The sequence below is a fragment of the Halichoerus grypus genome, chromosome 8 (assembly GCF_964656455.1).
Source record: "Halichoerus grypus chromosome 8, mHalGry1.hap1.1, whole genome shotgun sequence".
NCBI lineage: Eukaryota > Metazoa > Chordata > Mammalia > Carnivora > Phocidae > Halichoerus > Halichoerus grypus.
This window is the reverse complement of record NC_135719.1, coordinates 107,027,051-107,054,579: the sequence shown is the minus strand read 5'-3', so window position 1 is coordinate 107,054,579 and position 27,529 is coordinate 107,027,051. Positions and strand designations below refer to the sequence as shown.

Below are 27,529 nucleotides of genomic sequence, written 5' to 3'. Positions count from 1 at the left end.
AACAGTTCCCCAGGTGATACCATCAGGGAAATTTGGGAAACATTGCTTAAGGTATTGTGAAGAACAAAAGAAAACTTAGTGAGAAGCAAGCAAAAATCGTTCTTAATGTTAAAAAAGGAAAGCTGATTCTTCAAATCAAGCCCGTTTAGCACAGGGTTGTTGTTAGCCTGTATTCTAGATTAAATTATTTTTAAACAGTATATGTTTCCTTAAGGAAGCAGTGATAAATAACAGAAATCAGGAATTCTTTAGAATTATATCTTGCCTGGTGAATGAACCTTGTTTGGTTTACTCAATAGGCATATGAAAGAGCCTTTTTTTCCCTTTCTCTCAGCCTTTGGAGTTAAAATAGATGCCATTCAAAACCTGCCACTTAACTAGCTGTGTGACCTTAAATCACATTTCTCACTGTCACAGCTTCCTCACTTATAAAATGGACACAAGATACCTACCTGATAAAGGTGGTCATGAGGATTAAAGATGTAATGTATATAAAGTTCCCAGTACAATTCCTTGTCCTTAGATTCTCAAGTTGTGATTAATTATCTATCTGTCTTTATGTATTTCAAGGGCTCCCATTTAAGAAAAAAAAGGAATAGACTTACTCTGTTAACTCTAGAAAGTGAATAAAGATCAGTGATAGAAAATATGGAAAGGAACATGCTTGTTTACTAATGAAGAACTTTGTAAGTAACTAAAGCTGCCTTAAAAAAAACAGGAATGTCTCAAGGGAAAAAATTGTAAATAATGTGATGGATTTTAACTAAACGTACTTGTAGTGATCATTTCACAATTTATACATCTATCATATCGTTATGCTGTGCACCTTAAACTTATACAATGTTATGTGTCAATTATATCACAATAAACTGGAAAAAAGTTTTTAAAAACTAGAAGTATCCACCTTAGAGTGGAGATACTCATTGGGGTAGATGCCGAGCGACTTACTGGGATGCCACTGAAGGGACTCATTCACAGCAGCTTAAATTAGATCATCTCTTAGTTCCCCTTTCACTGGAGATTGTGAGATGCTCATGGGAGGGCCCTAATTAGTGATTGTGCCAATAATCATTAAAAAGCCATGGTTAAGGGAAAAGTTTTGTATATCAATTAGTGCTTCTCAGGTCATACTTTCCAAGGACCAATTTAAAAAAAGGAAACTAGGGGCGCCTGGGTGGCTCAGTCGTTAAGCATCTGCCTTTGGCTGAGGGAGCCCCACATCGGGCTCCCTGCTCTGCGGGAAGCCTGCTTCTCCCTCTCCCATTCCCCCTGCTTGTGTTGCCTCTCTCTCTGTGTCTGTCAAATAAATAAATAAAATCTTTAAAAAAATAAAAAAATAAAAATAAATTTAAAAAAGAAAGTAATCCAGACTACAGAGACATCATCAAAGAGCCTTTGGCCCTGACTTTAACCCTGAATAAAGTAACATGAAAAATCCAGAGAGAACTATACATCTTGTACATCTGAACTCTCTTTTCAATGACTTTTAAAAATGAAAAATTTTAAAGAGAATGGTCACGGCCATCTCTTGTTATTATTACTTGAAAATCGTTCAACTGATGCATATAACTAAAACTCTCTAACTTACTTTTACCCATTAAAATTTCCTGAAGCAGAGAGAAGGACAAAGGACTAATTATATTCTTCAGCCATACTTTGTGGGTTTGGATCCTCTGTTGAAACCGCTGGCTTTTTCCTTTTGGGTTAATTTTCTTCATAAATTTTAACTTTTAAAGCAGCAGTTATGAGAACTAAAAACTCTTAAGCTTTTGAAGAGCCATCAGTTGCCTACCGTGTGAGAGGCTAGCTGACTTGATTAGATAATATTGTAGAGCTAATAAAATTAATATCACAGGGTATATCATTAATCTTGGTTCATATATCTCAAACGAATATACTTGGTCACAAAGGGATCTTAGCTGGGAGAATATAATTGGATCAGCGAGGAGAAGGAGAAAAAACCCTAGTTAGTGTGGACTTTGTGGACACAAAATAGAGGTGGAGTTTTCCTTTTGCTGCTGACTGGATGATTTATAAAAGCATTTCAAGGTAATGCACAACTGTTTAAAACTTGGCTTTCAAAATCATAATGTTTTGGAACACAAACATTCCTGTATATGTAAGCTATGGGCAAAGATTAAAAATGCTACCATATCTAAATATGTTCTAATAAGGAAACATGAAGACCACTTATATTCAAGCATATGATTATTAAAATAGATGAAAGCATCAGCTCTCCAGAAACTGTCCATTCTGTGTTTCATTCCATGGTGAAATATTTTAACATCAAATAGACTTTCTCTGTCTTGGATATTTACCCTTGTTTTGTTATCCATATATGATTACTGAAGTATTGGGTATAGTGAGAAGTGCTTTAAAATTTTTTTGATATGAAATAGGTTACTCACTGGTAGAGATGCTGGTAGATCTTTTCCCTTTTTTTAATTTTTAAATTTTGATGGGGAGGGTGGTATTTTAAAACAAAAAGATTGGATACCTTTTGCCAGAGTACTTAAGTATATGTCTTTTAGTGTTTCTAGATTTCCATAGTGTAAGTCTTAAAATCAAGGACTTCAAAAGTAAAAACTATTAATAAATGTTGCTTTTGAAGGAATTTATCTTGTCTATATGTTAGCTTTTTCTGGACCTCCTTTCATGTAGATTATAAATCAAGAAAATTACAAATTTTAAGGTTACTTGATATTTTTGTCAAAGCTAAGTCCAGAGCATTACACTATAACTCCCTTTGAGCAGAGCCCTGTAATTCTTATCACACTGCATACTCCTTAAACTATATTGACTGGAATTATCTACAACCCACGTCTTAGAAGGTTTTTATATGCATTTGCCACTTAAGGCAGTAGTTCCTAAAATGTGGTATCCAGAACTGTTGAATCAGACACTCTGGATTGGAGCCTAGCGATCTGTCTTTAACAAGCCCTCCATGTGATTCTCATGCACTTTGAAAGTTGGAGTTGGCTTTTCCCAAGAAAAAAAATGTCCAGTTAAAGTATAAGCTTTGTTTGCATTTCTCCCTAGAGAAAAGGCAGCTTATCACCCTTCTACATGCTAGCAGCTCCTCCTATCCTTCTCTTCCCTCATTGGCTGAATATATTTCATCAGACCCAACACATGCTTTCAGTAGCTTTAAGCAGACCTCAGTATTGCATTGTAGAGTCCTGTGATGCCAGCCGTCAGGAGAGAGCACCATGCCTTCGTTCATGTCCCTGCTAATCCTGCCAAGCATGAATGCTCAACTGATTTTCAGTTAATGTCAGCAGGTAGAAAATGTTCAGTAAAATCTAGTAGAGGCTAGTTGCCTCTTGAGATGGAATAACAAGACCGAAAATAGAAGTAACACATAAGTAATATTGTACGTCAGAGCGGCGGCTGGCATTCTAAGAAGTACTGAAATGAGGAAGTAAATTAATAGCAGGCAGGAAATATATAATCACATAGTAGTAAGCAGTGGTAGGGTGAGGAGAGGACTGCCTTAAAATTCAGTCAGGGCCCAGTATGGGTTGGGCAACAAACAAACATCTTTCTGACTTTATGGGCTGTTTCAGTTAATATTTGTTAAAGCTAAATTTCAAAGGAAGCAATTTTACAAAGAAAAATGACTAAGGTACTTCTCACATTACTAACCTTAAGCCTTAAAAAGCCCTGCTTTGCAGCCACATGAAACAACATTTCACTCATATCCATATTGCCAACTTAATGGGAATCTTGGAATATCGAGTAGATCCATGTTAGCTTTTTTTTCAATCATACAATGGCCTTTCATTACATTACTCTTATCTAAATGCACAATGTCATAACATATATGTTAGCACACCTGTTAGCATAAACCCAGATAGTCTTTCTCTAAAATTTACTATAGCTTAAAACTACAAGATACAAAAGTTTAGAATAGCATAAGAATGAGTTGCAATGAAGAAGAAATTTGAAGGGGCTCTTTGGGAAACTTACTGGACTCTGCATGGAACTTTGTTTTTTAATCTCTGAAACTGCTGGCGTTTATAGCTGCTTTAAGGACCGTGAAGAGATCTAGGTGGTAATATCTGCTTTCATTCCTTAGCAATGAGATGGATTACACATTATGTATACTTTTCTTCATTTTCTGCAAGGTTTTGAAGCACCTGAGTTAATTTTAATGACTTAGGTATATTTGGCCAGTAACATCTGTTTTTCTTTCTTAATGTATTTGGGTTTAGAAATAAAGTTTATAGCAAAGTCAGTGACTACTCTAATATGATAATGTTTTCTTATTTCAAACAGCTAGTTAAAGGCCTTCAGCAAGAGCTGAATCGATTATATTCCCTTTTCTGTTCTCGGAATCCAGACTTTGAAGAAAAAGGGGGTAAAGTCTCAATAGTGTCACATTCTTTGGGATGTGTAATCACTTATGACATAATGACTGGCTGGAATCCAGTTCGACTCTATGAACAGTTGCTGCAGAAGGAAGAAGAGTTGCCTGATGAACGATGGATGAGCTATGAAGAACGACATCTGCTGGATGAACTCTATATAACAAAGCGACGGTAAAATACCCTAGTCTCTTCAAAGCATTTTTAAAGTGTTTGTGGAATTACTGGACTTCTTAGGAGAACACTGTAAGATGTTCATGATAAAGAAAAATATATTATTCGGAGTGCGAAGATTATTAGATGCCTAATCAGCTAGAGACTATTTTGTTAATTTTCATGCTAATTGCATGTGTGTTCCAATAGCACAAAATAAGTTGTTTTGTCATCATCTTATTTTTCCTTCCATCTCTTCTTCACAATTTATTAGGAGTGAAACCTAAAACTTACTCCAACCTGAGTCACCACACAGAATCCTTATCGAAAATGTTTACCAGTTTATAATCCTTCGTAGTTTTTACGAATCTTAGAGATGGGCCTTTGTCTGTCTTACTATTCTGAAAATAATTTTAAAACAGTTTTTTCCTTGGCACATAAATTTTTTCACAGATTTACAATTATTTGATCACTTGTGGCCTTCCTGATACTATCTTACAATTCTTTAACACATTCCTATCTTCATCTGTAGTTACATATTGCTCTATTCTTTGTCTTCTTAATGCAGCCCATCAGTTCTAGTGGAATAGTGAAAAGTCACTGATTCTGATAGTTAGCATCATATAAAAACAACCAATTTAGTTGACTAAAACTTCTTTTCAGGAAGCCTTGGATTTGTTTTAGTCTTATAGAAGTTGCCTAAGGATTTCATTTAGAATATTATTAAGTACCATAGGCTAGATACATAAATTTTATAGTGTCAAAATAATTATAGTTTTGAAAGAAAATATAAGCAAGCCTCAGAGCAGCATTTGAGATATAAAATCCAGTAAAAAAAAAAAAAAAAATGAGGTTTAGAAAATGAACTGAACCTTTAAAAAAAATTAGTTCTGTTATGTATTAAATGTAAGTAGATACAGAACATTATAATGGGAAAAAATTGAAATAACCCAAATGTTAATCAGCAGAGAAGGATTAATAAACTGTGGTTGATCTGATCTGTATGAAGGACAATTACACAGCTATTACAAAGATTGAAGTAAATCAGGAGGCAACGAAATGAAAAGACCTCCAAGATTCACTATTAAATGTAGAAAAAAAGAAAGACATAGAACAGTGTATATGGTATGAACATTCGGTGTGATTCTTTTTTATTTAAGATGTATATATGCTTGTATTTGCCTCACATTTTTCTGAAGGATCCTCCCAAAAAGCTATTAACAGCAGCTATTATGAAGAGTAGGGGTACTTTTACTAATCATTTTATAAATATTTATAGACTACAGCAGGTGCATTTGTTAAATACTGTCAATAGGGATTAATTTTAGGGATTGGATAATGGGTCATCATTTTCTTTAGTGAACTAGTGAGCATCTAATATTTATGAAATTATAAATATTAGTACATAATTTCATACTGCTTCATAGGCTGAGAGAAATAGAAGAACGGCTGCATGGATTGAAGGCATCATCCATGACACAAACACCTGCCTTAAAATTTAAGGTAAGAGAGATGAGATTTTCATTATTTATCTGTTTCTTTTCAAACATCATTTGAAGCATGACATTAGCACTCAAGTGAAATCTGAATTTTTATTTCGAATGAATATATATTGAACACATATTGTGTATTGGACATTGCTAGTTTTGGAGTTCTGTAAGGAAAAGAATGGACAAGATGGTTCCCCAACCGTCAGGATCTGTAACACAGTGTTATTGGTACTATTAGCAGTGTATAGATGACATATACATGAGAGAGGGGTTTAAATTTTGCCCGGAAAGGTTTACAAAGGAATGACATTTGTACTTGATCTCAGTAAATTGGATTTTGCCAAGTGGAGGAAAAGAGAAATGCTATTCTGTGTAAAAGAAACAGCATAACAAAGGTGTGGAGGAATATGACTTCATAGTACAAGAAACATGAAATAATCTCAAATAGTGGGAAGAGAAAAAGAGAGACAGATTTGGGAAATATTTAGCATTTAGAATTAACAAACCTTAGTAACCAGCTAGTTGTGGCTGATAAGAAAAATAAGTAGAAGTATAATTAGTGATGATTTTAGGGATGGAAAGTTGACATTTCATTCAGTGAGAAGTATATGACAGAAACACAAGATGGCTTGTATGTGGTTAGTTCAGGGCAAAAAAAAAAAAAAGAATGCACAGGATTGGGCAACGGGCTGTGGGATAACAGGAAAAGCTAGAAATAAAGACCTTATATTTGATTGGACAGTGGGAAACTTTTCAGGGTTTTTGAGCATCAGAATGGAGCTGTTGAAAGCAGTAGTTTAGAAGAATAAAAAGGGACAAGAGAGATGTGGACATTGACCTGACTGTTGGAAAGGACACAGCCTATAGCTGAATAACAGAGAACTTGTTTGCAGTGCTAAATGGAGCATGGCATAGGTTCCCTAATACTCATTTCCTTTTGAATGTATACCCTAGGATAGTGTACTATATTATCTCTTCTTGAAATATCTTTCTTTTATCACAGGAACTTAATATCCAGGGTAAGTAATGGAATGATGCAGAAATTTTTTTTTAAAGCAGTAAGAATTTTCTTACTGAGCCTATCTCTATGACTTAATGTTTTCTTTTTAAACTTAACACATTTAAAAGCCATATGGTAAAGTTACAACTTATATTTAAAAACCGTATGAGCGTGGTCTTTGGAGTCATCCCCGCCTGGAATTTGAGTTCCATCTCTGCCACCATTATTACATATAATCAATGTGTTAAATACATAGAAATGATCTGATAGAAAAAGTAAACTCTTGTATTTCAAGTCCTGGGGTTTTTACTGGAGAGTTGAGTATGATCCACCAAGTACATTAGGTTCTCGGTATTAAATATCATACTATTAGAACTTATACACTATAATTGTGTATTCTTCTAAAACAGTCATATGTAGTCTAATAATAGGGATTTTTAATTGTTATTTAATGACTCATGGAGAAAAAATACAGAAATCTGAAATTTAAAAAGGAATATCTGATGAACTGCCAAATATTTAGGACTCCAGCCATCTAAGAGGAACAGAATAGGTGGATTTACTTTGAGAATACAGGTGTTAGATCTGTTACAGGTGACCACTGAATTTAAAAAAAAACAAACTATTGGGGCGCCTGGGTGGCTCAGATGGTTAAACATCTGCCTTCGGCTCGGGTCATGATCCCACGGTCCTAGGATCGAGCCCCACGTCCGGCTCCTGGCTCAGCAGGGAGCCTGCTTCTTTCTCTGCCTCTCCCCCTGCTCGTGCTCGCTCTCTCTCTCTCTCTCTCTCTCTGTATCCCTGTGTCTCGAGTGAATAAATAAAATCTTAAAAAAAAAAAAAAAAAAACTATTGACAAATACTGGTCTGGAGAGTGGGAAACTTTGTTTCTGATCATGAAGCTTTGCTGCTAACTGGTTATGTAATGTCAGCCAAATCATTTAAGATCTCGAATTCATCTGGGGGCACCTGGGTGGCTCAGTTGTTAAGTGTCTGCCTTCAGCTCAGGTCATGATCCCAGGGTCCTGGGATCAAGCCCCGCATCGGGCTCTCTGCTCCTCGGGAAGCCTGCTTCTCCCTCTCCCACTCCCCCTGCTTGTGTTCCTGCTCTCGCTGTCTCTCTCTGTCAGATAAATAAATAAAATCTTAAAAGATCTCGAATTCATTTGTTTACTCCTCTCTGGACGAGGAAGTTAGACTAAATGTCTGAAGCTTTTTTTCACCTTTAAAATTCTTTGATGGATGTAGATATCACTAAGGCAGTCATTACTCCTAGAATAATTACTGGTGTGTTTGTGAAACTGCATACCAATCATAAAGAAAAGTTATTCATTCCAGGGATGTAGCAATTTAACAAACATTTATGAAACGCCTGACCAAAGCATAAAGCATTTTGCTAGGGTGTATATGTATATATGTGTGTGTATCAAGCAGAAGGATTTACAAAAAAAAAAAAAAAAAGAAGAAAGGATTTACATAGCTTCTCTTCTATCTCAACTATTTTTTGTATCTTTCTCTTTCCTTTATTATCTTAATTATCTTAATCCTTTCAAAATTGGTGTTTTCATCTGTTTCACTATTTCAGATGCTTTTTCCTATAATTTTAATTAACACAAGTTAATTTTCTTCAGACATATTGAAGTTACCCAGTCCTTTAAAAACAAACAAAAACTTTCTCATACCTTCTTTAACATAAAGGACCATTTTCAAAATATATAGTCATTCATTTGGAAAAAAAGAAGAATCACTTCGGATGCAGTGGTGGGAAGAGATTAAAAGTACATAAAATTGGAGCCAGAGACGATATAGTTACAGTGCAGTCCAGATGAGAGGCCATGAGGAGAAGTGTTAGAGTCTGTTGGAATAACTTCTTTGATGTGGGGAGGAGAGGGAAGGATGAATTGGGGATGTCTCACTCATCAGGATAATGGGACATATGAGAGACGTAGGGTAACTTTAGGAGGAAGGGGTGTCACGTTCTGTATATAATCCAGTGCTGCTGACCACACTAGTTTTCTAGAAGCCCTCTCCCGTGGCTTCCATGTATACTGCATTATCCTGGTTCTCCTTTTCCTTTCACTCCCCCATTTGTAGTCTCCCTCCTTCACCTGCTAATCAAATGTAGACATTGCTCATAGTTCCAGCTAAAGCCCTCTCTTACTCTGTGCAATTCCTAAGCCATCTTACCCCTTCTCTGGCTTTACATGTCACTTCTGTGATGGTGACACATAGACTTGGGAGAGGACATATCCAACTCTCCATCTCTTGCCCTAAAATCTCGGCCCATTAGGTATGTTACAGATAGTTCAAACTTACCTTGAACAAAAACAGGACTTACCTAGAGTTTCCTGTTGTAGTAAATGAACCACTATCTTCCCAGTCAGCCAGACCCAAAGCTTGTAACTTGCCTCTGACTCATTCCTCATCCCCATCTCCATTCGGTCATGTTGATTCCACTCTCTCATCTCCCATTTCCATTTCTGAATGGAACTTTTTTTTTTTTTTTAAAGATCTTATTTATTTATTTGACAGAGACACAGCAAGAGAGGGAACACAAGCCGGGGGAGCAGGAGAGGGAGAAGCAGGCTCCCCGCCAAGCAGGGAGCCCGATGCGGGGCTCGATGCGGGGCTCGATCCCAGAACCCTGGGATCATGACCTGAACCAAAGGCAGACGCTTAATGACTGAGCCACCCAGGCGCCCCTGAATGGAACATCTTGTCCAGCCCTGTTCAGATTATCCTTTGCTTAAACACTTTCAGTAGTTTCCTAACTTGTCTCTGAGTCACCGGAGTCTCAGTTTTCCAGTTCATCCACACACTACTACCAGGTTTACTAACCACCTAAAACATGGGTCAAATCCTGTTCTTCTTTACTACCTATAAAATCAATTAAGTCCTACTTTTTTTAGTCAAATAGTGAAGGTTCTGTACATTCTCATTCCAAGTTACATTTTCCTGACACCCAGTTTTTCAACTATATCCGACTATTTCTATTTTCTAAATTGAGCCAGATTCTCTCCTGCGTCTGCCTTAGTTCATAGTGATTTTATCAATCTAAAGTGTCCTCCTTTCTGGCCCAGTGACTCAGCCCCAAATGTAGAAATCCTTTTTACCTTTTATCGCCAATGTGAGTGCTTCCTCCCTGTGTAGCAGAAGACATGAACAGACATTCTCCAAAGAAGACATACAGATGGCCCACAGACACATGAAAGGGTGCTCAACATCACTCCCCATCAGGGAAATGCAAATCAAAACCTCAGTGAGATACCGCCTCACACCTGTCAGAAAGGCTAAAATCAACAACACAAGAAACAGCAAGTGTGGATGAGGACATGGAGAAAAAGGAACCCTCGTGGACTGTTGGTAGGAATGCAGACTGGTGCAGCCACTGTGGAAGACAGTATGGAGGGTCCTCAAAACATTAAAAATGGGATACCATACGATCCAGTAATTCCACTACTGGGTACTAACCCAAAGAGTACGGAAACACTAATTTGAAAAGATAGATGCACCCCTGTGTTTACTGCAGCATTATTTATAATAACCAAATTATGGAAGAAACATAAATGTCCCTCAATAGATGAATGGATGAAGAAGATGTGATATATATATATATATATATATATATGCCATGGAATATTAGCCATTTAAAAAAGAATGAAATCTTGCCTTTTACAAAATATGGATGGATCTAGTGGGTATACTGCTATGTGAAATAAGTCAGAGAAAGACAAATACCTTTATGATTTCACTCATTTGTGGAATTTAAGAAACACATTGACAAACAAAAAGACAAACAAATAGACCCTTAAATACGGAGAACTAAATGGTAGTTGCCAAGGAGAGGTGTGGGGGGGTGGTGATGGGTGAACTAGGTATAGGGGATTAAGAATACACTTACTGTGTTGAGTTCTGAGTAATATATAGAGTTGTTGAATCACTATATTGTACACCTGAAACTAATAAACATTGTTAATTGTACTGGAGTAAAAAAAAAACTTCACACAATGTGGGAAAAAAATGCTTCTTCCTGTGTAAACACCCTCAGAGTTGGAATTATTCCTTTCTTTACTCTCTTATTATTTTTTTTAGATTTATTTATTCATTTATTTATTTGAGAAAGCACAAGCAGGGGGAGCGGCAGGCAGAGGGAGAAGCAGGCTCCCCACAGAGCAAGGAGCCCGATGCGGGGCTCGAACCCAGGACCCTGGGATCATGACCTGAGCCGAAGGCAGATGCTTAACCAACTGAGCCACCCAGGCGCCCCTTTTCTTTACTCTCTTATAGCAGTCTTTCTCTCTATTCATTTATTTTATTCTGCCTCCCCCACAGGATTGTAAGCTCTTTGAGTGCAGAAGTTCTGCCTTATTGGTCTTTATAGACTTCACAGCACCTAAAATATTACTTAACACAAAATAGTAGCTTAATGAAACTAAGGCGGTCTTCCTCATTCTTCTCATTCTTTGTTTTCTATTAGATTTAAGGAAAAAGACGTTGCTTCTGAAAATAGATTTTTAGAATAATGGTTGGCATATAATTAACAAGTAATGCGGATACCATCTAAACAAAGCTCATGAAAAAAGACTTTGAAGATAATTTTATTCGCATTTTTACCATGTATTATATTGTGCCCAAATTCTGCTGAAAAACATTTCATTGGTTTTAAAATTTAGGATAACTTTATCATTTTAGGTTGAGAATTTCTTCTGCATGGGATCCCCACTAGCAGTTTTCTTGGCATTGCGTGGCATCCGCCCAGGAAACACTGGAAGTCAAGACCATATTTTGCCCAGAGAAATTTGTAACCGGTTACTAAATATTTTTCATCCAACAGATCCAGTGGTGAGTTGCAGTTATAGATGTTTTTCCCTCAATACTAAATCGTTCCTAAAGACTCTATAAGAAATATTGCAAGGTACACCTGAACTAATGAGAAATTAGTTCATTTATCTGATTATATTTTCATAGATTCCTGTTTTTAAGACATTTGTGTTTTGGTTAATTTATAGGGCTCAGAAAATACCTTAGAGATGATCTGTTTATGTTATAGTGTAATAGCATAATGAAAAATATTATCTCTGGACAATTAATACCTGGAACAGGAGTCTTCTTAACGTTAAACCATTACCAATTGTGATACCAATAACCCAGGAACCATAAATTTTAAAATCCCACTTTAAACTCTTCTTTCTCGAAAGCATGCTACAGTATTGAAATGTGTCTGGTAGGTCCCCTTAGAAATGAAAATATTTTAATATTATGTGTTAAACATGAAAAAATGGATGAATTTATTTTAGCCTGGTGGGATTATAAAATTTGAGGTTTTTATATTCTCTCTTATGTTTGTACTGTTAATAATTTTTTAATGTAAATACTCCAGTGATCTTGCATCCAGGTAGACCATGTAATACCAAGTAAGATTTTAGATGAGAAAAATGCTTCCTTAAATCCTTTTTGGGGACAAGGTTAGGTATAACTAAATTTAAAACAAACCATTTTAAATAGCATTCATTCTCAGAAAAATAGCTTTGTCTTTTAAAAGATCTTTAGCTAGTACCAAGTAAATATAACATTGATTAAATACAAGAATTTTAGAAAATTTCCTATATGTTAAAGAATCAAAAATGCTATATTTAAGAAATAAATTTCACTGAGTTGGAAACTAGTATTAGATTCAAATACAGATGGCACAATCTTGGCCAAGTCTCTCCTGAGACTGTTTGTTATCTGTATGTTGCAGATGATAATATTTTACCTCATAAGGTTGTTGGTATTAAGTAAAATATATGTGAAAACACCCAGCTAGACATTAAGTATTTCATTAATATACATTCATTTTACTCATTGCCTTATAACTTGAAAGTGAGAGTTCATAGGGGAACTCTATTCATTGTATACCCTATTCTGGGTATAATCTTAACTTTGTTATATTATAAAGGGGGGCTCCAAAGTCATTGTATTATTTTAAGTTATTTTTATTATTCATTTTATAGTTTTCCTGTGACTTTTTTAAGTGAAGTTTTTTTTAATAAAGTTTATGTCAGAACTGTGCTAGGCAGTATTTACAAACGTTATCTGTTCCTCAACATCCTTGTGAGGTAGGAAGCATTAATCTCCTTCCTATAGCTCGGGAAACAGTGTCTCTGAGACCTTGCAACTCAGTAGGTGTCATATACTTAATAAGCAACAGAGGCCGGAATATGAACTTGGGGAATTCTAATTCTAATTGGCCAAATCCATTCATTACCTTTTCTGCTATATCATCCCTTCTTCACGTTAGACAAATGGTCTTGTATCAGCATGTAATTTGTGCTGTTACTATGTTAATCTATTTGAAAATAGAGCTTACTGAGAGCTCCTAAAATATTACAGATTGATCTTATTTATCATGTTCTAGTTTATGTTTACTGCTTCAGCTTTGTTGTTGAGACTAACATAAATCTAATTGTTAGATGATATCAGAATACAATAAAAATGTTTCTCTGAAAAACAAATTAACGGGCACTGTTAGCTTAGACCAACGCTAATTGGTTTCTTAATCTCATCATTAAGGATATATAATTAGACCAATTACATATTATTAACAGTAAACAAATAGGAATGCATGTTAGAAATACCTAGTTTTTTTAAATTCCCTAAGGTCTGCTGAGCAGGTAATAGAATAAGAATAAACAGTTTAGTAAAATCCAACCATTGTGCCTTAATGTTGTGTTTCTTTGAATTTTTTTTAATCAAGGCTTATAGATTAGAACCGTTAATACTGAAACACTACAGCAACATTTCACCTGTCCAGATCCACTGGTATAATACTTCCAATCCTCTACCTTATGAGTACATGAAGCCAAGCTTTCTCCATCCAGCAAAAGAACCTACCTCAATTTCAGAGAATGAAGGCATTTCAACAATACCAAGCCCTGTGACCTCACCAGTCTTGTCCCGCCGACACTATGGGGAATCTATAACAAATATAGGCAAAGCAAGTATATTAGGTAATTTCTCTTAAGTATTTCTTATCAGTAAATATAAGCACTTTTTTAGATAGGCATTAAATTTGGGGTACTTGAAAATACTCTATGTATTACAAAACATCCAACACTTAATCCCTGTGTTTAGGATTAACTACCCTCTCACTGTTCATATTGAGAGCCAAAAGCCCTAAACGTTCTCTAATTAGATCGGATCTTGTAGTTTTAGACTATGAGATAGCTGGATATTCAGGGGAAGGTCTGGGAATCAAGACCCTCAGTTTAATCTTGGCCTTGCCACCTACTGTGAGATCTTGGGTAAGTCACATCATTTTTAATGGTCTGCTTCCTCATCTGTAAAATGAGGGAATACTTGAGTTCTAAGGGTGCCCCCGCCAATGAGTTCCCCGATTTGTGTCTTAACAGTCTTTCAAACCGTGTCCATCCTGGGGGCAACAAGGATATTTAATTTCTCTTTAAATGATTGCCAACACCAGCCACAGTGTTTGGTGTAGCCCTGGAGCTCAATTACGTGCCACTTGAATTAGTCCATTGCTCTTGGTTACGGGTTGTCTTAACATAAAATGCCACAAGATGGCACTATAAATAGGCTTTTCATTGATATTTCCCTTTGTCATACAGATTGTTTATGATAGCTTTTTATAAAATATTCACCTAATTTTAGTAGTAAAGCATATCAATAATAAATACATACCCATGTCAATGACATGGTTCTGTTAAAGTTTTTAATCTTACCAAACACTTGAATAAACAATGATCACTTGAATAAAATAGAATCTTTATTCTTTTTTTTTGTAAGCTATATTCCTACAGTTTGTACAACTCTCATTCTATTCAACACCATTTTTACTTAGAAACCTACAATATAAATTGCAGTTTTCCTATGTTCCCACCCTGGAAAAATATGACTAGGGCTTGGTTCCTCTGCCAGTTGGCTGTAACTGTGGATAGTGCTCTGTAGCTTGGTATGTGGTGTGATTCAACAGACTGACTGCCCTGTTGTGTGAAATACAGGGGCCGCTAGCATTGGAAAGGGCCTTGGAGGAATGTTGTTTTCAAGATTTGGACGTTCATCTACATCACAGTCGTCTGAGGCATCAAAAGACTCAATAGAAGACGAGAAGAAGCCAGTTGCCTCGCTTCCCACGACCACTGTTGCAACACAGACCCTTCCACACAGCAGTTCTGGCTTTCTGGATTCTGCATGTTAGTTCATACTCTTCTTTCCTTACGTTTATACGCTATCTCTTACAACTTGAGGCACAGAGGATGAAGATACAGACAGGAGCAGTCAACTCTAAATCTAAAGCATAGTTAGCTTTTAAAGAAAAAATGCTTTCCTTTGATTATATTTTTAAGTGCAATTCCCAGGTAAATGCAGTATTACTCTCTGCATTGGTGACTTAATAGTTAAGAATTATTAATAATCAGGGCCTGGTGGCAAGGTGTCTTAAACATCAAGTATAAAACAAATCTCTTTGGGGTGAGCACCCCCTGATTTTTATGAAGTAGAGTTTTTATAATATGGCCTTATTAAAATTAATTTAACTGCTTCAAACCTATACTGTGTATATTCTTGATACTTTTTAAAAGCCACTATGCCAAAACCATCCTGCTGCTAATTCCACAGTTCCCTTCATCCAACCAAATTATAAGACTTTCAGGCTTATATTATTGTATTGGATCTGCTGTATGGTTTTCAATCCTATCCCAGCTACCTAGCAAAAGTAGATACTCAAGAAGTGAGTGAATGAATGGATAGTTATGCTGGACTTAGCATTACCATGGAGCTTTATTTAATTTTTTCCAGTAGATTTCTAAGGTTTAAGATCTTGAATAGTTGTGAAACTCTTACACATTTATTATATATATCTAATTCCAAGGGTCTAAATTTGAACCTTATTTTTAAGTGTCCATTAAAATAAGACTAGTAAGTCCTATTTTTCTATTGATTTACGTAAGGAAATGTGGATTCTCAAACTAGCTGCTTTTTGTAACTATAGCCAGCAGAAAGCTTTCCTTCCTTTTGTCAATAAATGTTTAAGCAGATTTTATTTCAGATACTTGTAGCCTTATTTTCTTGCTGTGTCTGCTACTCTAAATTTTAAAATGACCAGCATCCATTGCCATCCATAAAACATACTTAAAAAGGAAACTCAGATGTGGCAGTCCTAGAGGCTGGATCTTTCTCCACAGTCAGGCCCACTCCAGAAGGAATTATCCTGGACATTCCTGACTTGGACATTCCTATTTGGGCCAGTAACATTTTTTTAACTTAATCCTATTTATGTCAGACTCTGAGTACTGAAAATTTTATAATTGTAAGCCTTTTGAACACTGCCTAGACAATTCATTTTAGACTTTGATATTTGTACAAAATTCATTTTTTAGTTTCTTACATAAGTTCCTATACTATTGCTGACTTAAGCTTTTACTTCTATTTAATACCAGAAATGTGACTGTAAAAATACAAAATTCTATTGTGACATGTTGAGGTCAAAACTCTAAACTTCCGAGGAAAAATACTTTCAAAGAACTTTGTAATATGGCAGGTAAAAAGTCACAATTCCTTGTAATGTTAATGCCCCCGAGAAAGAGTAATGAAGACATAAAGAGAGAATCTATAGTATCTGAGGGAAGAAAGCTGTTTTTTAGGTCTTTTTACTATTTAACATAGTAATTTCAAAATGGTAATAGAGAAACCTCTCTCTTCTTTCAGGACAGCAGTTATAGAGGTGCTTAGCTATATTGCATCATTATATTTTGATAGCTTAACAATACACTTTCTGTCATTCTTGCATATAAATTCTTTGTTGGTCCTAATGGTAAATACCTTGTCGACTATAGACTCCACTAAATATGAGCTAATCGTAACTCTTGGTTAACATATATTTATCTCTAGACATCGATGTAGCTATTAAAATTAAACTACTATAGAATTCCACGTTTTAAACCAAATTCCCAAGATTTGCCTTACTAATTCTCAGACTTGCTTCAATAATACACTTTTCTATGTAATCCTGATTTAGACATTCCTTATGTCATACTTGCTGTATCTTGCAAATCATAAAGCCTTTCTTCCTTAAATCTTCTTTCTGGAATTTGGTCATTGTGACTAGGTGATTCTGGCTTCCTTCCTTCTTTCTGCTCACACTGATTGCCTCAGTTCTTCTTGATAACCTTTATTCTGAAGCTTCGGATTCTCTTGCTTTTTGAAGGTAAGATGGACACAGACTTTGAATTCATGAATCAATCTGGGTTTCTCTCTTTGAAGAGTATGTGTGTGTTGTCCGTTGAAACCACTTTATTGTCATCAAGTTGAAGCATCTGAGATAGCTATTCTTCATTTCTTTCGCAAAGTCCAGGCTTATATACAGTGGTTTTATGGTTCCATTTCTTGTGCTCCTCTGTGTTTGTAACATATTATAAAAAAAAAAAAAAATGTCTGTTTCTTTTAGCATGTTTTGCCTCTACATTAGAATTTATATGAGCTATAAATTTTGGAGGTATCTGGGTGTCAACAGATTATGACATTGTATTTCAAAGTTAATTATGCTTACATTTTCCATGAAAGAGCTCTTCATAAAAACCAAAGTGTGTACTTCTTTATGTATGCTAGGTTTAATCAGCATATTTGGGAGTAGTATTCTAACTTTTGGCCACTACATCATTGAAGACCCTTTGTAACCATCAGCCAACACTTTACAGCATCTTGTATTTTCAGCCAACACTTTACAGCATCTTGTGTTTTTTTTTTCACAGATTTCAGACTTCAGGAATCGTTCTTTAATCTCCCACAACTTCTTTTTCCGGAAAATGTAATGCAGAATAAAGATAATACCCTCGGTATGGTATATGTCAGGAATAGCGCCAGAATACTATGAAAATGATCTACTTAGAGGTCTTCTGCTCACTGAAAAATTGCATCAATTCTTCTGTGAGATCAGCTTGAATGTCACCATTATAGACTATTTTATATATATTTTCTTCCTGTATTTTCTAATCTTAAGTAGTAGTGGTCCTGAAACTCAAGTATTGATTAGCCACTCGATGTGCTAAAATGATACTCCTGTACGTTCCTACAAAGAAGGAACCTTATAGAGAGGGAAGAAAAGCATTAGTCTGTTTTCCTTCTTTATTGTCCTAAAGGCTTCAGAGAGGTTCACTGTTCTTTTCATGTAAGACATTTAGATATAAAAAGGTTTCATAATATAAGATATGCAATCATTCCCAGTTATTTCAGGTGTCAGTAACATTACTCCTTAGGGCTGTAGGTATGCACAAATATTTAACCTTCTTTAAGAGGGGTAGGGTTGCTTTTAAAAATTAGTGGTTTGGGATGTAAGAGATATTTTCAGTCTTTTAATTTTCAGCAGATTCTAAATGTATCACTAAGGATTTATCTTAGTTTAAAATCACTTTATCATTAACTTCCATTCCTTTTTCCACAGCTCCTCTCTTTTTCCTTTTTCTTTTTTTTTTTTAATATTGGATTTGTCTTTAACAAAAAATATGTTACAAGTTTTTCCTTGGATTTTTAACTGCATCTAATTTTACAGCTTCTCTGCTTAACTGTTAATATCCCATACTTTTTTTTCTATTTTAAAAGAAAAAAAAAACTCGATAAAAATTCCAAAACAATATTTTAATATAACAAACTGATTCGGGTTTTTTTGCTCCCTAGCAACAGTTTGTGTTGCTGTAACTTCATGAATTTCCCCCCAAGGAATGATCTTATATAAGTGCTCTCTCTGGCCCCGCTCATGTAAATAGTCAAATCCATGAAGAAATTATTTGATTTGTGCATTTTGCATATTTAATTGGATGAAGGAAAATTAATCCACTCATTTATCATGCATTCAAGTAGCCCTTATATCTACCATCTTAAAACCATCCCAACTATCTAGGCAACTAGACCACTAATCATAACTACACCAAACTGACTCAAATGGTAATATGTGTATGGCTTCTATTTCTCTTCCCCTGCTTTTTTTCATTTAGCAATTACTTGTTAAAGGTTTACCATGGGTCAAGGTACCAAACTTGTCACTAGAAAAGATACCAATATGAAACAGACTTCAGTACTGCCCACAAAGATGTAAATGCTGGTGTTGAAATTAAATATTTTCTAGAGAATATATATATATTCTAGTAGGGAGGTGAATAACTACATGAATAATTATGGTATATGGTAGAATATGATGAGTCACATAACAAAGGTACAGGTAAAGGACTCTGTCAGTTCTAGGGAATGAGAAAATGCTTTCAGGTAGGAAAATCATAAAAGGCTCTGTGGAAGTAGGATTTGGACATGCAGAGATAAAAAGATGTTTCAGGAGAAAAAACAGCATAAGCAAAGCACAGGGTATGTAGAGAACCAGAAGTTAGTTAAATGGAAGGGAATCATTCTAAATAGGATTGGAAAAGTTTCTTAAACCAGATTGTAGAGGGTCCAACAAATCTGCCCATCTCCTGGAGTTTTTTGTATTCAAGATTTACCCATAGAGCCTACATTTACCCATAAAGCCCATCTGTTCTCAAACATGAGGTATTTTGAGTATCTTTCAGGATAGATTAATATTGGGAAATTATTTTGGCAGATATGAAAACTGATTACAAAACTCATTTTAGAGTTTTTGTTTTTTCCTTTTTTTTTTTAAGATTTTATTTATTTGAGAGAGCGAGAGTGAATGAAGGTGGGGGTATGACGGAGGAGAAGCAGACTCCCCACCGAACAAGGAGCCCGATGCGGGGCTCCATCCCAGTACCCTGAGATCATGACCCGAGCCCAAGGCAGATGCCTAATGACTGAGCCACCCAGGCACCCCAGAGTTTTTGTTTTTTCAAATAAAGGACAGCTGGAGAGTATTCTTAAATATATTTGAAATTATAACAATTCACAAAATACAGATATTCCTTGAATGTGAGACACCTAACCACATGAATGTATAGCTGAACTGAGGCAGCACAAAAATAAGAAGACGTAATTTACCAACAAGAACTCAGCATAATCTTTTTTATTATGAAAGAATCTTTTGCCAGTCATTTGAAAACACAATTTCCTTTACTAGTATTTTTCTTGGTGTCTGCCTGTAGCCAAAAATCATGCAATTATGACCATAATTATTACTTAAAATAACTTTTTTTTTTTTAAGATTTATTTATTTGTTAGAGTGAGAGGAGGGGGAGGGGAGAGGAAGACTGAGAATCCCAAACAGATTCCCCACTGAGCGCAGAGCCCGACTCAGGGCTCTATCTCATGACCCTGAAATCATGACCTGAGCCAAAACCAAGAATTGGACACTTAACTAAGTCACCCGGGTGCCCCCAAGATAACTGTTAAGATTAAGTTTTTGAAAATTTCTCTCCAGGAAAGTTAAGATGTTTCCATTAAAACAGTAGAAACCTGTCTAATTAGTACACATTTTAATACTAAGATGCTCACTTTCTGTTCACACATATTGTTTAATACCATATCCATGTGGACAAGCCTTGTACAGAGAGTTCTCTGATGAAAGCACAGTACTGATGACACTTTACCTCCATACTTCATAAATTGCAGACCTTCACTTTGGGGAAAGAGGCCTATATGCGAGACTCCCCAGAAAAGCAAAGAATCCATGTTTTAAAGCAGTATAAGCAAACTGCTAATGATTGTTAAAATCTAACAGTCTTTTTCTCAGTTTTACTTCTCTTCAGTCGTTCAGGATCGCAGTCTTTTCTTTGTGGATCAAGGAATTCTAGCCCTCAGGCACTCAAAAGAGAAGAAAAGACAAAGTGATGATATTACGTTCTCCTTTCTCTTTGACCTAACTCGGTGAGAGAAACTAGGAAAAAACTACCAGCTGTGTTGTGCCACCCATTTTTGATATGTTAATCATGAGAAAGTAGGTCCAAGGCAGTTCCATATAGATTTGGGCCTACTTTGGCCAAGAGCACATCTCACAGCACATAAAGAACGGTACTGCCATCTAGACCCTTGCTCCCCTGGAAATTCTGTGATCTACATAAAAGGGAGAGAATGGATGAGACCTGGGCCCACCTAATTCCATCTCTCCACCAGCAGAACCAACACATGTGAGGTCAGCTGCACTAGCAGCCAGACGGCCTATTGTAAACCTTTTAAGGAAAATGAGAGACTAAAACTGATTGATCGGGTCAGGCTGGCTACCTTACATTAGTCCCCTTTTGATGAGGACAGCCTACAGATAAATAGCAGGGGATAGGAAGTCCCTGTAGGTGAGCATGACAAAGGCTATAATAGGATGATAATTAAATTCAGCATTTGAGTGTCTAGTATATGAAAGGCAGTGTTTCACGACAGTAACAGCATTTAAGAATAAATGTCAGGGAACCATGAGAGACGACGGACTCTGAGAAACAAACTGAGGGTTCTAGAGGGGAGGGGGTTGGGAGGATGGGTTAGCCTGGTGATGGGTATTAAAGAGGGCACGTTCTGCATGGAGCACTGGGTGTTATGCACAAACAATGAATCATGGAGCACTACATCTAAAACTAATGATGTAATGTATGGGGATTAGCATAACAATAAAAAATAAAATAAATAAATGTCAGGAACACAAAATCAAAGCCAAATAATACTTGCTATAACAGAAAAAAATTTCCCTTTCTTTGACTCTAAAACAACAATTCGACTTAAGACTGTTAGACTAGGAAGACATTCTACAGTAGCATTTTAAAGTAGAAATTATAACTTGGTGGTCTTCGCCGATATTAATGTGTATTTTTCTCATCTCTTCTGTTTTTCCTCTTATTTCTCCTCTTTTCTTTATAACTAACTCCAGTTTGACTTCTCTTCATCATGCTTGAGAATTCCAGTTTCCTCTTTTTTCATCTACCTGTTGTGCCAGAACGTGCCTACAAATCAAACTCAAATGTCCCGTGGAATTCAAAAGACAAAAGATTCAGACGTTACTACCCCACAGTTCCACATCTGGATTTCAGCTATTTCTGATGTATTGTGGATTAGCTTATTGTAATTTAAATGAGAAAAATAGCAGTTTAAAAAAATGATAAAAGGCCTATGTCAGTATATTTTACAAGTGTTTTATAACCTAATTGGTATTTATGCTGCTTAAGGGTAACCATCTGAAAATGTATAGATAGGTCCATGGACTTTCCTTGTCAGAAAAGCATAGTTGAATAGAAAAGTAACAACTATATGCATTTTTAAATCACCAGTGGATCTTGTCACAAAGTACCTATTTAAAATAAGCATTAGCTGAACATTTATATGAAAGCATTCTCTAGAGTGAATACGATTTCCTCTGCAATTATCAAATTCAGTGGAAAGCAAAACCCAACTTTTGTTGGAGCCCCTTGATACTTGCCACCTTTTACTTTCCACATCTTCTGGCACTCTGAACAAAGATCTGAGTGTTTTTTTGTTTTTAAGAGAGTTCCTTCAAAATATTATATAGCTCAATGACTGTTTTAAAGGAGTTCCTAAAGATCGAAGTATTGTTTTTCTAAGTGTTTTATCTCTGAGAACTTATTCCTTGGTAATTCTCTTACAGCCTCGATTTTTCTCTAACAGGTATTGCAAGGGCTTTCTGTGGGCTTTAGAAAAAGACTTGATTGAATTCACTGATTTGTTAGAGGACAGCATTGTTATAAATGAAGTCCTTCCTCCCAAGGATCACCACTGTTCCTCCCGGTTTAACTGTCCACCCAGTGGATTCTTTATCGATCGATCATACATTTAGTGAGCACTTGTATGTCCCAGGCGCATGTGAGGCCCTGCTGATTGCATGGGGACCAAGCTGTGTGACGGCAGCCACATGGGGAGTCTAGGACTGCAAAAAGTCACCACCGAGCGAGGTGATGGATAGGCCCTCCCCAGGGAAGGAGCCTTTGAGTGACCTGTGTACCCCCACAGACATTATTGCATATGAGCCTGGCGAACAATTTTGCAGGAGGGCTGTTTTCCTTATTTTAGATTAGGAACAAAAATTAAATGGGAAAGCTAAGATTTGAGCCCATTTTCTTTACTCCAGATATACTCTGTGATACCAAGTGAATTTTTTTGTTTTATTCCTTTACTGTTCCATATTGACCTGAGCATACAAAAGAAAGGACTGCACCAAAGAGAATTCCGAGCTATTGAGGCTGTTTTGGGTGTTGTGTTTTGGGGGGTTTTTTGTTTTTTGTTGTTGTTATTGTTTTGTGGTTTTCCCCCAAAAGCTTAGAGTAGAAAGTCACTAAAGGAAAAAAAGATACTTAGGAAAATCACTTCTGTTAGCTAAATTTTTATTCTCAACTCTAGGTGAAGTCTATATAGAACATATTGTAATACTTACTCCTTTGTGTGACTTTCTTTTCTTTTTAGTGGAATTGGATCACAGAATTGATTTTGAACTCAGAGAAGGACTTGTGGAAAGCCGCTACTGGTCAGCTGTTACGTCGCATACTGCCTATTGGTCTTCCTTGGATGTTGCCCTCTTTCTTTTAACCTTCATGTACAAACATGAGCACGACAATAATGCAAAACCCAATTTAGATCCAATCTGAACTCTTGAAGGACATTAATGGCCCAAAACTGATTTCTTTCTGTTAAAATATGTGTGTCAAGATATGGAGATTTCAGGTTTAAGTGTGTTTCAGTTTTGTTTAGGGCAAGAAACATTTAAATTTAAAAGCACTTTATTTAAAAAAACAAAAATATTTTTTCAGTCTGAAAGAAATTATTTACAGTTTTCATCATTTTAATTATGAGTCTGACAGAACCCCCTGCAGAAAATCAAGCACGACCTGGAATTGAGTTTGGGTTATAAATCACAATCTAATTTCTCCAAATATAAAGGCATATTAATAAGTTGAATCTAATGTATTAACCAAAATATGTTGTAAATCTAAAATGGCCAAGGTCCAGTGTAGTCTATGTAAAGATCACTGGTGGTATCACTGTTGTAGATTCCTACGAAAGCTTCTATTTCCATAGTTCTTTGAAACAAGAGGATGACAGATTTCAAGTGTTTTGAATTTAACTTGCTTAGAAAAATTAATGCTAAAAAAGAAACAATGTTTGAACTACTGTATTTATAATTTATTACCTCTAACGGCTTTATTTCAATATATGAAACATGACATTTTTAAAATGTTTCCTTTGAACAATTTCAGAACCACCTTTGTTTTCTATAGCATTAAGACCCTTTTTTCCTCAAAACTCCATCTTTATACTCTTCAGAGGAATATATAGACACTGTGGCATACTTTCAGTATTTTTTTCATTAAAAACTTGTGGTTTCACATAATTAACACTAGTTATTTTGAAAAAAATGAACTTTTTATTATGTCACATGTACCTCAGAGAAAGCTAAAGTTTTCTAAATTTGACACAAAGTACTCCATCGTGGCTACATTTCATTAACTTTATTGGACAACTAGTAAACAACTTTGGAGTAGTGAGTACTACGACTATTTTAAATATATAAACATCGGTGTGCCAAACAATTAACATATGTAAAGGGATGGAGTGCCACTAACACATTTTACTTGTGAAGTATTTAAGAAAACCTGGTTGAGACACAAGGCACATAGATCAGGATTCTAAGGCACTGGGAGAGTTTTCCTCCGCTGTGATTGTCTCCACAGTGCTTTTCATCTGAAGAGCCCAAAGTGCTTTAAGACTCAGTCATCTATGTGGTGGCTCCTTGAGGTAAGTAAATGAGTGTTTTTCTCATGTTACGTGTTAATACACTAAGGCACCAAAACATTTTAAAGTGCCTTGAATTAGATTACAGAGCAAACAGAAGAGCTCAGATTGAGGCTAGACTATATTCTTTTATATGCTGTAGTGACTAGTAATTCACATGTGACCTCTTAATTTGCAAACAATAATAATCACAGAAGTTGCAATGCGTAATTTGGAGAAGAGACTGTGAAGCCAATATTTTACCCTACTTTTCGAATATGTTCTGGGGTTCTCACATACAGAGGAGAGTTACTTAGAGGAGATCATCTCTACCCCAACCAACCCTCACTTTCGAGTGGCTTCTACTAGGTTCCACCTCAGGTGCTTTCTTCGCTTATCTTACAAGGGTTTTCTTAGCTGCCCAGTTGGATCAGTTGCACATCTCACCTACTCCTTTCTTTACAAAGTAGTGGAATCGATAGGCTCGCCTGTAGGTTTTCCTACAGCACTGTCAGTCTTCTTGTCTATTCTGGCCTTTCATTGAATTTGCACAACAGAAAGCACTTCTTCTTAGTGCTTAAAAAGATCCCAAGGCTCCATGACCAAATATGTGACTCCCCGAGAAATGCGTGCTATAAAAGGCTTTTGATGAAATCTTAGCAAAGCTGAAGCAATCTCTTTCGAATTTAGAGATTCCTGTGAACTCAGGTCATTTTCATACCCTAGTTTATTTCATAAGTCTAATTTAGTTCTCAGGAAAATTAAAACTCCTGTCTCATATGACTGTATCATTGAAGGTACTTGAGCATATATTGCTATAGATGGTGTGACACTCAAATGTCTAGGAGCTTTAAGGGATTCATTCTTAACCACTAGAATGTGAAGAGCCCTTTTTACCTGAGAAGAGCAGAGTCTATCAAACCTTTTAATTTGCTATTGAGTTAAAAAAAAAAAAGCTATAGCTATAGCTATATTATCTGCTTCTCATTTTTCATGTTGAGGAAACAAACTTAACCATATGGAGTTTATTTGAATTCTTGAAAAGAGCAACACTTAAAACCCCCCTTGGCAAAATGAGATATTCTGGATTACTGAACAGGTATTTTGATTTCATTATTTCATCAATAGAGATGGTGATCTTGATTTGATAGTACTCTTCTTGTTTCCATGTCTCTGCATGTTATCATGGAATGTACTTGTATATACTCAAGTAATATACAGAGTATGTGTAATTCTGGCTTGATTTAGAAGCTAAGTCCGTTACTGAGTAACATTTTGCAACTTTATTCCAGCAAGTACTAAATTGGCCAAAAAGTTCTGTTTTTGATACCATTAAAATTTTATTCTCTATTTTGTGTACATGCTATGATGATTCTTCTGAGTATTGGTCAGATCATTCAATTTGAACCTAGTTAGGGTCCCAGGAATTATCAAAACTTAGAATAAGGAGAATGTTTCAGATTAAATCTTATCTTATTTTTACTTTGACATTAGCCTTTGCTAAAGCCTTTTGTTAGTTCATAACTTTATTTTCAGCAGTAATTATGCTTATGTTACAATCTATCGTTACTGTATTATAGAATATAATTACAAAATGTACTGGAACTACCCCTTTATATGTGAAGCAAACCATAAGAATCTTATCTTTTACTTCTTTTTATTAAATAGCGTCTGTCAGCTTTTGGAAATTCTCACACTGTACATGTTCTGTCGAAGCCTTTGGACAGTGACATGTGAACATTTGTCCTCACCTCTTCTTCTCTCTGTTGTTTCCTCACTGGGGGCTGAAGTGTCCTGGTCTGCATGGTATTCACACACCATATGCCCGCTTTGCATTGCCCTGAAGAGTAGACAGGGAAAAAGAAACCATCAGTGGTGTCCCAGTCAGTTCACCCTTCATCTCAGTAATGGCACCTGAGCCCCTTAAAAAGTAGAGCAGACCAGACCTAGAGATTTCACTGTAAGGTCTGCAGTGGAGGAAAAACAATTGAATGGCTTTCTTGTTAATTAGGTTGGTTAATATTTCTGTCTTCTCAGCTACTACATTTGGGTAATTGAGAAAGTTAATTTGAGTGTATGTCTTAACTGTTTTTTTAATACTTTTAATTTTATTTAAGTAATCTCTGTACCCAACGTGGGACTCAAACTCACAATCCCAAGAGCAAGAGTTACATGCTCTTCTGACTGAGCCACCCTGGCACCCCTGTCTTAAAAGTATTTTTCAACAATCTTGTTGGCATTGAAATGGGCCTAAAGAAGAAATGTGTGATGTTAAAGAAGGGTCAAGACAGAGTGAAAAAGAGGATCTAGTAACTCCTACACTAGAGAAAGAACTAGAATTGTACTAAACTCTCTGAGTGTTGGCTAGTTGACTTCTGTGGATATTCTCAAGTTGTCTCTTACCCATATTCTGTCATCCCTGGGCCTCATGCCTCTGCCAGGAATTGGATGGTACTCTGGCTGACTTTGAAACACATGCACTAAATATTTTTATAATTAGGTATGGTCCAGTATGTATAGTTTCCTAATGTTTTATAAGAATTTACTTATATGAAGAACCTTTTGCTGTACCTACAAAGAGCAGATTTGGCAGGAAGCGCCCCCACTGGACTCAACTCTGTCACCTCTAGGATGGGTCTAGGGAGCCCGTACAACCCACACTGTCTCCCTATATGTTCTCCTTTTGCATTAGTAAAGGGGAAAGGAACTTGCAAGGAAATAAGAGTATTGAGTTTAGAGCCGTGTATAGAATGGCAGGTCAACTCCCAATGGCAGTTCTCATGTAGTAAATATGAGTACTGTGATGGGAACAGCTTGGGTTATATACACCCTGTTTTGGTCTTCAGGGGATGTTTGTGAAAATATTCAAAGAATCCTAA

At 36.0% G+C, this 27,529-nt stretch overlaps 1 protein-coding gene across 7 annotated transcripts in view; it reads left to right on the top strand.

The window, feature by feature from the left end:
• The window catches only part of DDHD1 (DDHD domain containing 1), a 96,862-nt gene extending 70,862 nt beyond the window's left edge, over positions 1-26,000 (top strand). For 4 of the 7 annotated variants that reach the window (XM_078053706.1, XM_078053705.1, XM_078053710.1 and 1 more), the window contains 7 exons: positions 4,279-4,541; positions 5,948-6,023; positions 11,703-11,852; positions 13,747-13,999; positions 15,011-15,202; positions 17,759-17,842; positions 23,346-26,000. In XM_078053706.1, the coding sequence (XP_077909832.1) occupies positions 4,279-4,541; positions 5,948-6,023; positions 11,703-11,852; positions 13,747-13,999; positions 15,011-15,202; positions 17,759-17,842; positions 23,346-23,527 (1,200 nt within the window). In that variant the 3' untranslated portion in view covers positions 23,528-26,000. The remainder of the gene's footprint in view (positions 1-4,278; positions 4,542-5,947; positions 6,024-11,702; positions 11,853-13,746; positions 14,000-15,010; positions 15,203-17,758; positions 17,843-23,345) is intronic. The other 3 variants (XM_078053707.1, XM_078053712.1, XM_078053711.1) reach the window with 1 other exon arrangement.
• Positions 26,001-27,529: the final 1,529 nt, after the last annotated feature.